This window comes from Megalops cyprinoides, chromosome 2 (assembly GCF_013368585.1).
Source record: "Megalops cyprinoides isolate fMegCyp1 chromosome 2, fMegCyp1.pri, whole genome shotgun sequence".
NCBI classification, from domain to species: domain Eukaryota; kingdom Metazoa; phylum Chordata; class Actinopteri; order Elopiformes; family Megalopidae; genus Megalops; species Megalops cyprinoides.
Window position 1 is genome coordinate 1,785,406 of NC_050584.1, and position 15,245 is coordinate 1,800,650.

A 15,245-nucleotide genomic window follows, 5' to 3' on the forward strand; every position below is an offset into this window, starting at 1 on the left:
TTAAGTCCCAAAATTTGGCAGGTTTATGGAGAGCAAAGGACCGCATGTAGTGAGCCTCACACGCACCCCAACAATCTTGTGATGGAGCTGGAAAATCATGTCATTGCAAAATAAATCAACCATAATATGCAAAGCCCTGAAACTTGTTGCCCGCAGATGCTCATTGCCTTGACACAAATTTTGGGACTTTATATTATCTGGTTCCACTATAAAATTGGATTTTCTGACATTGTGGAAAAATTTGCATAAAACTGAAAGCAGCATCCCCACCTAAATCGTTGCACCAATTTACACAAAATTTGATACAAATTTGCAAATTTGGTAATTGCAAAGGAAAAGTAAATTCAAAACATGGTCATTACATGTGAATCAGTTCGTAACATTTCCACATAAAAATGTGAATGAACCAGGATCTTTAACCCTTGGGTCAGTTGTCCTCAAATTTGTTATGAAAACACCTTGGACCATACCTGAACCGTGTTTGAGGTTTTAAAAGTAATGCCATCTAAATTACAAAAATGATGTCAGTTTTACTGGTCACATGGTGTCACTGCTTCAATAAATTTTGTGGCCCAATTCCAATATGTTCTTGTTCTGAAACAGAAGGTGCTACAGCCTTCAAACTTCAAGTGTTCAGACTATTTTTTTATCTTTATCCCAAACTCAATTTAAAATGAGGAATGAATGTGAGGTACATGAAGGAACATGGGTGTCACATCCAGTCATTTTGCATCAGTTGCACACAAATATGCAAATGATGCAAAATGAGCCAGTTTCACTCACCTTTGGGTCAATTATTGTCAAGTTTGGTGTGAATATATTGTGGGGAACAAAAATTAAATACTGTGCCAAATTTGAAAGCAATCCAATAAAAATCATGAATGCTAATTTAATAATGGAATGTACATAGTTTTTTAGTGAAAACTATAAAAACAAACAAAAAAAAAAGATGTGCCAGGAATGTTTCTGCATTTGCTTCAGATCTGTTTTTGTATGGTTCAACAGTATGTGCTGGATACGCATGTTTGCATAAAAAATAGCTAAATGAACATTTGTCAAAGCAGTTATGGCCTTCATTGAGCTTCTTATTTAGGACCAGATAATGAGGTAATTGTGAAAGGTATAATTTGTGATAAAAGGACAGCTCAAACAGTGCTTTATGAGTTCATGCTGTGGTGGCTGTGTCATGTGTGACTGTGTGAAAGGTGCTATATGTAGTGCATTGCTCCACAGTGAGAAAGTAAGTAAATATTGAAGGAAATATTCCTTTGTGCGTCATATCATGGCTGCTCAGAGGCCAGTAGGAGCCAGAAAATAACCTATCCCAGCCATCGTGAAAGAAGCCAGCAGAGACCTGCAGGTAGTAGATGCTAATTACATCTACTAATTACTCATTAGTTACTGTTTACTCATTGGTTAACTACATCTAGCTTCCCCTTTACATGTAAGGCATATTACTCTTGGGTTAAAAAAAGGAGCTTTTTACACCAAAAGACAGACATGTTTTATCACATATATCCTAGCAAACATGTAATATTAGCTATATATAAACGCAGCTCCGTAGTCCAGTAAATTAAGTGAGAACGTAATATCTGTACTCACCTTATGTTCCAAAATTGTTTTAATTTTGTTCATGCATCATTTTATCATGTTTTTGTCAAATTACTTCAGTATCACTTTCCAAGGTAACAAGAATTTCTTCTGTTTCAGAATAACTTCTCGGTGGCAAGTAAGATTCTGAAGGAACTGCACAGGGAGGCAAAAACACAGAGCAACTGGCTGCTGCAGTGGGTCCACAGTTTCTCCCGTTTCAGCCACAGGCGCTGCCAGAACCAGAGCAGTTCAGAACAAATTCTGACTGTTCTCAAGACCATCCCGCTGCTCGGTATATCCCCTGTCTGTCAATTTATCGAAATCCTACTGTTCATTATTACATTACATTATTGGCATTTAGCAGACACTCTTATCCAGAGTATTTTTTTTTACAATTTTATCCATTTGTACAGCTGGGTATTTACTAAGGCAGTTGTGGATTAAGTACCTTTTCCAAAGGTACGGTAGCAGTGACCCAGCGGCTAATCGAACCGGCAACCTTTTGGTTACAAGTCCTGCTTCTTACCCACTATACTACACAGCCACACACTGTTCACACTCTGAAAGAGTCTGCCTCTCATACCTTGATGCCTCACACCCTTGCAGTCCTCTCCCCTCACCACTGGTAGACCACACCTTCTATGTTTTTGGAGACCATACCTCTCACACCAGGGAAGGTATTGCCTCATGCCCCCACCCCACAATGCTACACACATGATGGCACACGTCCTTGTCTCAGGACATTTATCAACATGATTTGTTGTAGTTACATAGGAAGAAGCCCCATATGAAAAGTGATATTGTGTATAGCAGACGTCTACAGTCACTGACAAATATATTTACTGATGTCTACTTTGTCTTCCTTCCTGCAGAGGAAATTCAGATAGAGTGTCAGAATTCACACATTTATCAGGACCATCAAATTTTACTGGGAACTACTTATGATATAATGGCATCCCTCATGAGTAAGGACTCAACTGTTTTGGAGAGCATTGGGAATGACAAGGCAAAGAGACTAGTGGAGCTGTCTGGATTGTCCTCTCCTTCCCATCAGCAGGTATAAAATTCCCATTATACTTTTGGAAACATAACACTGTAACAACTACTTCAAAAATTGTTCCTGGTAGAGGAGGTGATGTATACTCTGTCAGTGATTGATTTTGGTTCAGATTGTCCAAAAATATTTACATTTTGTAATTGAGCAGAAACTCTTATCCAGATCCACTTACAGAGAGAGTACAAAGTGCATCTTATAAAATTGCATCAACTACCATGCACAAGGGGCCACACCCAATCATGCCTTGATTAGCTAGTGCTATGATAGCTAGTGATGAATAGTACATACATGCTTCTGTAAGTTCACAAGTGCGGTTACATACCACAGTGTACCATTGCCTTTAGTAAGATTCTACAAGTAAGGGATTTATAACAAAAACAAGATTTATTTATCAGGCATACATCAAGGACTGGATATAATGCTGTGGCATTTGACATAGCATTAGTAAATTGGGGGGGGGGGGGGGGGGGGGTTCCAAGGGGGGCACGTATTAATTTAGCGTACATGTGTGAAGACGACAGGGAAAAATACAAGTATATATCGACTAGGTATGGTTTACTTATGTAAATAATTAAAATAAATAATGAATAGTGTTAATAATGTATAAATAGCAATAATAAATACAAATGAATAATTTAAATTAATCCATATATTAATGAGATTTGCCTTCATATATCTTTATGTAAATTAACATTTAAGTGTAATATTAAAAAAATACTGTCTTCAGCATGTAGTATTAAACTGGTAAAACACTATAGTGGCAAGTGAAAGGAAAAAAATGTCCTATATACACTGGCTCAACTGACTTTAGTTCATAGATTTATGGAATCCTTACCCGGATTCATAATGTCTTCAGTCAATAATCATGTAATACTTTTACTAGTCTTTATTTATATAGCACCTTTCATACATAGAATGCAGCTCAAACGTCTTCACAATAAAATAAAATTGAGTAAATAAAATATTATAAGACAATGATATATAACAGCAGCGCATAAAAGAAACATAGAATACATAGCACATGGACAACATAAATGAATGATAAATAGAGTAAAAGAGAATACATTCATTGAATGCTTCCTAATGTACACAAGTTAATCTTTACTCTCATAAGGTTTAGCTCATGTGTAACAGTCTCTCCTTACCAGGCTTCTCATTTCAGACATTGAGTTCTCTTGCAGCAACATGGTACTAATTTAAATATCAGTATGATAATGATGTGTCCTTTCACATATACATTACTGGCGGGTTGCCCAGTGTGACTGTTTTGGATTTTTTTAGTGCCTCTGTATAAATCTGTAGTATATGCTGAACATAATGTTAACAATCCATTTTGAGTGTATTTGCCTCTGCATGCAGGTCATGGTGGGGCTACAGCAAAGAGCTCTGGAGTTTCTGTACAGTGCAGTAAAGAAGGTTGAGGAGGAGGTACAAATCAGCTCTGGGGAATGTGTGGACACACCTGGGGCTGTTGAAGCCTACATGGCCCTGGCCAATTTCTGTGACAAAAAATTGCGTCATGAGGAACAGAGTGACCATGGTGAGCTTGTGTTACTTGCTTTGGAAAAAAACCCATCTCAAGTGGTGTCTTTACAAAGTCGATGCTTGTACTTCTCTCTCACTCACACTGGCTGCAATAAGATCACTTTTAAATATAGCTTTGGAATTGAGTTGTAATAATTTGAACAATAGCTCATACAACATTTGTAAAAGAATAATTCACCAAGCCGTTGGACACATTTTGTCATCAAACAAATTGGTCATGTCAGCCCCAAGAGCATGAAGCCCCAAGAGCAAGTGTACAGCAACAGTGTCAAGGCAAATTCCCTTGCTAAAAGGAAGAAATCTTGAACAGAACTCAAAGGAGCTTTAGTTTCACAATGTTTCCTTCACAAATCTCAGGAACCCATCCACCACGAATGACAAGGGTTATTATACATTTAGTAATGTAAATTCAGTTTATATTGTTTTCGTATTAAGAGTCTGTGTGTCCTTATTTGCAGTTTCTGAATTCCCTGAGCTGACAACATTCCCTGCCATTGTGGTGGAAATGTTGTTGAAAGCCCTAAAGATGAACTCAGAAGAGGCTCGGCTGAAATTCCCTCGACTCTTACAGATTATTGAGCTGTACCCTGGGGACACCTTGAATCACATGGCCAGAAAGGTCTGTCTTGGGTACCTGTCCAGGGAATGGGGAATATGTGGGAAAGTTATGGATAACATGAAATATTTGTTTTGAGGTAGCTGGTTGGGGCAATTGGTGTTGTGTCTGAGAAAAAGATTAAATATATACCGTCATACTACATACACCATCCGTGGTATGTTTCTTCTAATTAACTCTCACTTTTTGATGGTTTCTGTGGTTTTAGGTATTGACAGTGCCTTGCTGGCAGCTTATCGGTTGGATCAGTCAGATGATGGCACTGTTGGACAAGCAGGAGGCAGTGGCGGTACAACAGGTTATCCAGGAGATTGCAGAGTTCTACCCACAAGCAATCATCTACCCCTATATGATCAGCAGTGAGAGCTATGACTTTGAGGACTCTGCTAGTGGGCACAGAAACAAAGAGTTTGTCACAAGGTAATTAAGACTGACAGTGTTCCAATAATGAAAAACAATTTTATCCTGACCAGGCTGTCAATAATCAAAAGCAACTAGACTTAGAACATAGTTTTAGGTTATGAATATAGTTTAGGTCATATATGTACTGGAAGCTCGTACTGTAAATTAATGTAGTAAAGATAAACTATGTCTACTGTATCCATTCCAGAAAATGCCTTTCTAGATGGACCAAAAGTAACACTTCCACTTGCTAACATGTTCCTTAAGTTTAAATTTAAAACCAAAATGGTAAATTCACTGCACTCTGTAATAAAAAATTAGTACCATTGTGCACTTATGGTACGTTGTCAAATTAGATTAAATTTTATGTGTTTTATATAAAATTGAAAAGATGGCTGCCAGTGTGGATATTTCCACCTTCTCCAATAAGATCCACTGAAACCCCTTTAACAAAGTAATTCACAGCACCATTTATTTGTAAATGTCCATTCACAGTAGAATTAATGTTACTGGGATAAGTGTCCTGAAAGTAGGTCTCTGTTTTCGCAAGAAAGGGTGCACACATTTTGTTTTGGAAAGACAAGATGTTACTGCAGTGTTCTTGCTCTCAAGTGATGGTTGACCCTAACTTTGTGGTGAGCATTATGCCTTGTGGCCACATTAACTAGCTACATTATTTCCCTGGCTTACAACCTGTCTTGGATTTGCTAGCTAGCTAGTCTGTGAATATCATGAATACTGGCATGATTATTCACTTAGTGCCTAAAAACACCCATAACCTTTCATTTAATCAGTGAAACTTGTTATATTTGATCTCCTCTCTCACTTAATAGCTAACATTGACACCCAACAGTGATTCTGTTTTGTAAAAGTAGCAAATGTGTCTTTAGTTAAGATTATACATTTAGTCTTGAGGGGATGGAAAACAAAAAAAAATGGTGTCTGCTGATTGTCTGACTGATGGACACAACAGAAAAAAGTTGAGAAACTCTTTCCCTACACTCAGCAGTAATCAGTTGATCGAGTGAATGTTGGTGCCACCTTGGCAGCTGTGAGCTGAGCTGTTGGTGCAGTTCTTCAAAAGGCATGAGGGAAAGACAGTTGTATTAGTTTGTCTCACTGTAGTTTTGCTTGTTCAGGAATATTGAGCAATGGCATTAAAAATATAGTTTTTAAATAAGTATAGTATAGTTTACTCACCCCGGTTCAAATATTATTGTCATTCACCACCACCATTTCGGTTGAATGACAATGCGATGGGACCACCAGGCGCCGTTTGGTGGTAGAGCGTAGCAGTCGGGAGGGAACATAGGGTTGCAGCAGTGAGTTCAGGTACTTAGGTGCAGTTTTGTTGGTCAACCTGTACACAAGCATCAAGGCCTTGAACATGATGCAGGGAGCCAGTGGAGTGAGACTAAGAGAGGTGTGACATAAGCCCTTTTTGGCTGATTGAAAACCAGACATGCAGAAGTTTAATAGTGCGTGCAGGTAGACCAGCCAAGAGAGCATTGCAATATTCCGGTCTTGAAATGAGCAGTGCCTGGACAAGGAGCTGCGCAGCATACTCAGATAGCTAGGGCCTGATTTTCCTGATGTTGTACAGCGCAAATCTGCATGAGCTGGTTGTCGTAGTGATGTGGTCAGAAAATTTAAGCTGGAGTAGCTGGTCAGCTGTTTAGCTGGCAGAGTAATACAGACAGCTAATGCATGGCTATACAGTAACTACACTTATGAAGCTACAAGATACTCAGAATAACACCAGATAATTTCACCCTATTATTGAGTAAGTATCTATAGCCTTTTCAGGAGATGAAAATTTGTATTTTCCCTTAGGGTATAGAATTAATATGAAACTCATTGATTACCAAAATACAGTCACAGAGTAATGCATTTCAGCCCTTTGTTCTCTTCAGTAAGATGGTGCAGTGGTCGTTGAGCTTGTTTGAGTGTATCAGAGGATTGCTTTCATCATGCTTTATGGCTCCAGCACAATTGCAGGGAATGTGATGGTGAGACGAGGGTCATGCACAATTGACAGTCAGTGTGATAAAGGGAAAGAAAAGAAACTGATTCCTAATCTCACAGTTTGTTTTCTCTTTCCAGGCTGAAGGAACTGCTTAATAAGGGGGTTGTTGTGAAAGACTTCATTGATGCCTTGCAGCAGCTCACAAATCCTGAAATGCTTTTCAAGGTAAAATAACATTTTACATGTGTGAACCAATGCACATATATAGTTCACATTCTGTATTCCAGCTCTATATATAAAGACCATACCTGTTACATATATAATAATATTCCATCTTGTATATACAATTGTTATTTGATTGTGACATCTCAGTTAAGAAAATGTCTTCTCATTAGCCAAATGCAAGTTTAAATAAAATGGCTGGATACCAATGTCATTGTCAAAATTCCAAACACAGCCATGTTCTATATCCTGAAAAATAACTTAAAATAAGTATGTATGATTGTTACCAGGATTGGTGGGATGATGTAAAGAATGAGTTGAACAAACCAAAGACAGACAGTGAGAAGATGAAGAAAATGTATGATGAAATGTACTCCTCTTTGGGTGATCAGAGAGCAGAAGGCTTCGGATCTTTCCGCAAGCGGTTCATAAAGGTAGGCATTTTCTTCAGTTTCAAATGTATGATATATGTAAAAATTTATGAAAAGGTATCTCTGGGTTAGAAACATGTAATTGACTTAAATTTAATTCCTGTTTAATTTTCATATGTATTTGCAAGCTCAGTGTTCATGTTTTATTTTTAAAATAATCTCTAAATCTTTAATATTTGCAGTAAATTACCAGAAGAGTACTCTGTTGGGGAACATTAGGAATAAACAGTAACATAACACCACTCTAACAAAACATTGAAACAATAGACATTAAAGAGACAATCAAATTGTAAATGATTTTTAATGCAGTTTAACAATGCTCATCGCTAAGGCAATTTACTTTTTGTAAAATACAGTAATTTCCAGTGTTAATGTGCTGTTTGAGTCTAATCGGTAATGACCATAGCTTAGTCACGTGTTCAGAGGTGGACACCCTAGCTTCAGAAAGTACAAGTCCTGCCACGTATTTGTTCCACCCATTCACTACACCAGCTGAATTTAATTAGTGCAAGTCTTCAGCCAGGTAGAGGAACTAATTAGTGAAATCACCTTGTTTAGTGAATGGCTAGAAAAAATACATGGTAGGACTTTTACTTTCCATAGCCGGGGTGTCCACCTCTGCATATGTTATGACAGTATTGATCTGCGTAAAATCGTAAGATCATTAAATCATGACAATGTGATTAAATATTTAAATAATAAATGGGTTAGTTGCAGTTCTACAGTATGACAGAACTGCAGTTGAAAATAACAATTGAAGATTCCAAAGACGGCAATGGACAAAATTCAGCAATGTAGTTGTAACGTAAAGTTGTAACTGTACATATTTGTTTTCTTTTTGTTCAATACAGAGATTTGCCAAAGATATAGAGCAAGCGCTAGGAGTAGGTGGCTCAAAGCTGTTTGAAAAGAAGAACAATAAGACCTGTTTGAAGTCAGTGGATGAGCTGCAAAACTCCATGCGCAAATTCCAGAAGGAACCAGGAAACCTGAAAGAGTATTCCCCATGGATGAGCAGTTTCAGAGCAGAAATGCTGAGGAATGAGCTGGAGATCCCAGGTCTTTTTTGACTGTGGAGTACACACTACATACTGTCTATATCCATTAATCTATTGATCGATCACATTAGAAATTGTCATATTTAGTGAGCAGAAAAAGACAGCACGTGATCAATAGCAAGGTACAATTTTAATGTTGCTATTCTGAGACAGTGCAAAGGGCAAATAAATGCCAGCTGTTCCAAGTTTACTATTTTTCATATTGGTAGAATATTTCTACATCTTAGGATGTGAATTGGCACACACCATAGGCATGGTCTGCTTCATGAGTGATCAGGTGGGAGATCAGAGTTGCAGTTTTTCCATAATGCGGCCATTATGTCCATGTTGTCCTGGTGCACTGGCTCCTTTTGCGTATGAGAGTGTGGGGTTGCTTTCCCGTCACCCTTCCCCACAGGCAAGTGCCACACTCCTCCCTCCCAGAATGCGGCCAGGGCCCATTGTGTCAACACAGACATTGATAGACCCCAGGTGCATCACCAGAAAGCTGCTGAACCACCCTTTTCTCAGGAAACACTTCAGACAAAGATACAGAACCAGTTTCTGGCTGTCTGAAGGGAGAAGGGCTTAGAGATGTCCAGGCTGACAAGGGACCCCCACAGAGAAATGCTTTTATTTTCAAGCACACTGTCTGATGGCCACTGCTCTGTCCGTTGGACCAGATCAAAAGCTCTTGAGAGATCTGTCAGGGTACTTGAAAGTTCCACAAAGTTGGGAATGAATCAGCAGTAAAAGCTAGCCAGCCCCAGGATGTACGTGACTTCCTTTTAGGACTTGGGAGGTGGACAGGCGGAATTGAGCACTTACCTGGATTAGCAGTGAGTCCAGCTTTAGGCTGCAGAACCGCCCTCAGATGCTCCACATGCTGCTCCCTGTCATTACTGTAAATGACAGTGTTGTCCAGATATGCTGCAGCATATACAGCATGGGGATGTAGCACATCAGTCTCCAGAAGATAGCTTGAGCTCCATGTAAAGGGCCACATCATCAAAACCCCTGATTCTTAGACATACGGCATAGCATAACTGAAATGTTGTCCACCTGATGGTCCAGTACTTCTGCACAGCTTACTATAGTGCAATAGTCACAACTTATTCTGTGCTACTATGCACTGGCATTGCCTACATTTTCCATTAGGTGACTCTTTTACTGTAAATCCTGCATTGTAAGCCAGAAGATTATATGATGATTACTTTGGTGTGCCCATGTTAGTCAGGAGACTGAGTATCACCACCAAAAGTACTGTGACAATCCATTCAAAAATCTGGGTGGATCTTTCCCTTGTCCTGCAGTCCTGCCTGCAATGTAAAATAATGTCATGGACACTTGTTTCTGAAGTACTGTTACACATCTTTAATGGATGACCAACATGATATTGCCAGCCACCATCTGAATAGCTAGATCGTTAACAATCACTCAGAAACAATACGTCATCCACCTGTCTCAAAGCTTTACAATACAAGCTGCTGTACTATTAAAGATATGTTTGTAGAAGTATTTGATATCTAATTGGACAACTGTGAAAAAGTAACACTTTTTGGAAGTTTTTTAGTTGGAAAAAACGCTATTGGATTGATTGATCTTTACAGCTCATTAAATTTCATTTCAATTACAGTTTGATAATTGTCAAATTATTCAGTCCAGTTCCATTTAACTTCTTGGGTTGGTGTTTTCCTTGTTGCTGATTATGTTTGTTTATTATTTTAGGGCAGTATCATGGCAGATCCAAACCTTTACCTGAGTATCACACAAAGATCGTTGGATTTGATGAGCGGGTATGTACACTTCTGTATGCATAAATGAAAGTGTAGCCTCAGCAATGTTGGAAATAAGTTTAATGTATTCATGTCCTGGCTCCAGGTGAAGGTTATGGCATCCATTCGGAAGCCTAAAAGAGTTATCATCCGCGGGGATGATGAACGTGAGTACCCCTTTTTGGTGAAGGGCGGGGAGGACCTCCGGCAAGACCAACGCATTGAGCAGCTCTTCAGTGTCATGAATACAATCTTGTCCCACGATGCCAGCTGCTCTCAGAGGAATATGGCGCTCATAACCTACCAAGTAGTCCCTATGACAACCAGGTAAATCCCTCCAGTATATCCTTATTCAAAGTGTGAAATATTTGTATGTGGCACAAAAAGAAACTGCTCCTGTTATTCACCTCTAACAATCCCATGTTGTTATGCATTTTGATAAAGTAAATAGCTTGTAAAATCACTGAAAAAAAATAAGCCTTTATGAACTCACAAAGGCTAGTTTTTACTGTTATTTTATAAGGGATATCTTCTCAACAAACTAACTAGCTAGTCATCTAGGCACCAACTAATTAATAGCTATGGTTATCAAGTATGATACAAATGCATTGTATGAATTTACAAAAACATGGGGTCATCCAAAATCATGTTGTTTATTTTCTGTATATTACACGTGATATTTTAACTGTCATATTGTACACTCATACATATTGTTATACAGCTAGTGTAGTAAAGCGGCTAACTAGCTGTTTATCCAGCACACTAGCTAACCGTTATATTTTATATGACTAATTATATAATAATTAATGGTCTCCATATTTATTCACACCTTTGATAACTGTAACAAATGAACAAATGATGATATAACAGAAAACTAGCCAGGCAGGCAAAAAAGCATATCAAGAAATGAAACATAAATGGTGCCCATTCAATAATAATTTTCTAACTTTGTTGAAGAAAATAAAACAATCCTATATTAATCTTTAATACCAGCTAAATTAAAGCACACTCAGTGCATTTCTCACCTTTCAAACTCTGTGCCTCCATAAGGGTCTGAAACCTCATCTAAAACTGGTGTGTGTCTTTGGTATCTTTTTCCAAGTGAGCAAAATCAGCTTCCAGTCATTGACAGCTCTGTGTCACTGATGACATGGCTGGGTGACAAGCCCAGGTCGTAGGATACAGAAACATTAAGTGCTTTTACCAGCTGAGCCACTTGAGATGCGTGTGTCTGTAACTATTGGTCATTATTGTATGTGATATTTCAGTGTTAAGTGACAAGTTACTTAGCAATAATGTATAATGTATATCTGTATGTGAAATATATTTTTGAAAGTATTTCGTAACCTGAACAGTCCTGTTCCAAAAAGCATTGCTGTGTGTGTGTGTGTGTGTGTGTGTGTGTGTGTGTGTATAGTTGTTCTAGGGCACTGGATCTTCTGCTTTCTGCTTCATCAGAACATAAAATGTACACAATACTTTTTTCAGTACGCTCAAGGTACAACTTGCCGTAGGACCATGTGTATGCACAATCCCACGATTTGTGTATGGATGTTTTTTATCAGTTATCAAACACCACGTACGCCTAATTGTCTTCATAAATCTGAGTGTAAATCAAATTAGCATGAGATTATCTGCACATACACGTGCTTAACATCCACTCCCACAATTGTTCTTATATGGACCGAGACACACCTTTAATTAGTCGAATTCGCATATAAAGATCCCAGGTAAATCTGAGTGAAATGCAGAGATCGATGTTGAAAGTGTTTTCGATTTACAAAAACAACTTCATCCTCTCTTGGTGCCCGTACTGCAATGTGTGTGCAGTCGATTTTGCCGATTACATCAGGAAAACCAAACACGGCAGCAAATTGCATTTTGATATTGGCCTGTTCCTCCACAGTGTAAAGAAACTTTATAAACCTTGCAGTCATCCGGTTGCTCCTTTTTCATACTATGGGCATTATACAGCTCGGAGAGGATTGTGATATTACCGACCTGTCCTCAAACTCTCTTTGGAATGTGCCGGTGGCGAGAGAACCCAAGGTGGTTGGAACTTGGAGATGAACCAGTATTGCATGGGTTCTCCGCGTTTCTCTGAGGAGAAGAGGCTCCAGTTCCTCACAGAGGCTGAGGGGAACGGCCCTTGGCAATCTAAAGCGATTTATTAGCCATACATCATCATTGGCAAAGAAGTCTGCCTGGTCCCTCAACACGCGTTCATGCCTGATTAGGTTATTCTCGATATCCTCTAAAAGCGCTAGCACAGCCATACTGATTGTGAATGCTTTAAGCTTATATGTTGTAAATGAACCTGTTATATAGGAGTACTTATTAAAAATGTTTGATTACACATGGTGATCTGTGACGTTTAAATTTTTTTGACTACAAGGCCCAATTAAAGCGTTAGTATAATAATCCCAAATTGACAGTCACAGTTTTGCCATAATGTCCGACATGTTCACAGTTTACATTTAAACTAGGGCTGTCAACGTTAACGCGTTAACGCTCGTTCGCGATTAATCTGGAAACTTTAACATGTTAATGTTTTAACGCAAATCAATCATATTATCAGGTTTGACCACAACTTCCATCCGTAATTCCAGCGCGGATAATTACCTGCCTGAATTACTGAAAGGCGTGGCAAACGCAGATGTGCTGAACAGCAAATTTCGTTTTAACCCTTTTGCACGTACGGTCACACCGGTGTGATTAGCCGTTTAGTGCATATGCTAAAACTGGTGCCATTAGAACACTAGATAGAAATTCTAGCTAATTTTAGCTTTGAGGAAACAGTGATTTAACTCTAAAAATGTAGGAAATGCTAACTAAAATCTATAAGAAACTCAATAACGCAAATGAAAACATAACGAACCATATAAGGTAACGTGCACGCTACATACCATAACAAATAAGTTACATGCGAAAGGGTTTGAGGCAATATGAGGCATTGCCTATCAGATTCCCCCAAAGAATAAAAATGCTACTTTTCAATGCAAAATATATCAGTAATAAATCAGTAAACAGTTATTCAAAAAATACCATTGTATAATCATCATAAGAGTCTACATCCTACAGTCTCTCCCACATCTCTGCTTCTGGGGAACCTGGTGCAAGAAATCTATTTTTGTATTAATGGCCAGGACACTCAGGTACTCTTGATTGTCCATCATTTGCAGGTGTGTTATCTGCTCTTTCATAGCAGGGGTTGAAGCTTTCGAGAGAGCTCAAGCATAATGGATTCTGTGTATAGTGCAGCAGCACTTCCAGTTGTTGCCAAACAACAGGAGGGCCAGACCAGGCCCCAGACTGTGGCATAAGCATCTCAGTATCAATGAATCATCAATGTTATGTTTTACGTGGGCAATTTAAAGATATGTTTGTGCTCTCAATACCTCAAAAGCTGTAATACTGTTTTTTCAATAATGTTTAATTGTGTTTGCCTCAGGATTGGTCTCATTGAGTGGATGGGGAACACTTGCACATTAAAGGATTTCCTCTCTAGCAGGAGGACTGAAGAGGAGAAACAGAATGCCATGAGGTAATGTCCTTCTCGTGGAGAGAATTCCCGTGATGAAATACCCTAAACAGCTCAATATGTACCTTGTACATCTTTTTTTTTAAGTCCCAAGCTATTTCTTGAGCAGCTGTGAAATTGAATAGTTATGCTAACTTGTATATCAATGCATATTTCTGTATTTTAGACCAAATGAAACCTATGAGAATTGGCTCAACAAAGTGGCTGGAAAAGTTGATGGAATTCAGCGATATACAGAAACATACAAGTGAGTGAGTTGTATTTGGTTGATGTTGTGATACTATGTATACAAGCTGCTTTAATTACAAGTCTGATCACTCTCACTGTCGCCTGTTACAATTACAAATACAAGTATTAGAAATACAAAAAATACAGGAAAAAATAAATGGAGAGAAATAGCATTGCATTTATTTAGTATTGTGGTGGTTGTAATACAGTATACTACACTACGAAATGCTGACAAAAGCAGTGCTAGAGAATCATACATATTCTACTCCTGTTTAAATACCCCACTTACAAGAATCAGACAACCCATTAACAACAATAATTTTGGGCTCACTCTGTGTGTAATTTGGTACTCAGTAGAGTTCAATGCCATGTAAGGCATATACCAATTACTGAGTTCCTAGCATAAAATATTTTAGCTATTTTAGCTTTGTTAAGCTTAATGCCTGTTGAATTTATGTAAGTGCATGGAAAGCCGGTCAAAATGGCCTGAAACACAAGATGCTTTGTACAGATAAAACAATGCTACTTTCTTTAGTCTTATAATGAAGAGTTTTATCCAGGAAATAGCTGTGAAAACTGGCATTGCATCATCTACACCATGTGTTTTCAAATTGTGATGTAATGAACCTTCCTGAAAAGGCCATGACAATAATGGCACGTACTTCCCATGCCCCCCTATTGCATACCTATTTCATATTATGATTGGCCTATATAAACACACAAAAAGTGGAGTCCAAAGCATTCAGGTACAGAGAAGTAGAGAAACGCCATCTGTAATTGACAAACTTCGGACTGTCTGAGAAGTTAAGAGTCAAGTAGTATTTGAATTATA

General features: G+C 38.4%; 1 protein-coding gene across 3 annotated transcripts in view; it reads left to right on the plus strand.

Annotated features, from left to right (window-relative positions):
- prkdc (protein kinase, DNA-activated, catalytic subunit) overlaps window positions 1-15,245 on the plus strand; it is a 125,861-nt gene that overhangs the window by 98,614 nt on the left and 12,002 nt on the right. For all 3 annotated transcript variants that reach the window (XM_036520687.1, XM_036520689.1, XM_036520688.1), the window contains exons 70-81: window positions 1,711-1,885; window positions 2,466-2,650; window positions 4,010-4,190; window positions 4,654-4,814; window positions 5,020-5,231; window positions 7,317-7,404; window positions 7,692-7,835; window positions 8,684-8,891; window positions 10,598-10,665; window positions 10,751-10,971; window positions 14,096-14,188; window positions 14,352-14,432. In XM_036520687.1, the coding sequence (XP_036376580.1) occupies window positions 1,711-1,885; window positions 2,466-2,650; window positions 4,010-4,190; window positions 4,654-4,814; window positions 5,020-5,231; window positions 7,317-7,404; window positions 7,692-7,835; window positions 8,684-8,891; window positions 10,598-10,665; window positions 10,751-10,971; window positions 14,096-14,188; window positions 14,352-14,432 (1,817 nt within the window). The remainder of the gene's footprint in view (window positions 1-1,710; window positions 1,886-2,465; window positions 2,651-4,009; window positions 4,191-4,653; window positions 4,815-5,019; window positions 5,232-7,316; window positions 7,405-7,691; window positions 7,836-8,683; window positions 8,892-10,597; window positions 10,666-10,750; window positions 10,972-14,095; window positions 14,189-14,351; window positions 14,433-15,245) is intronic.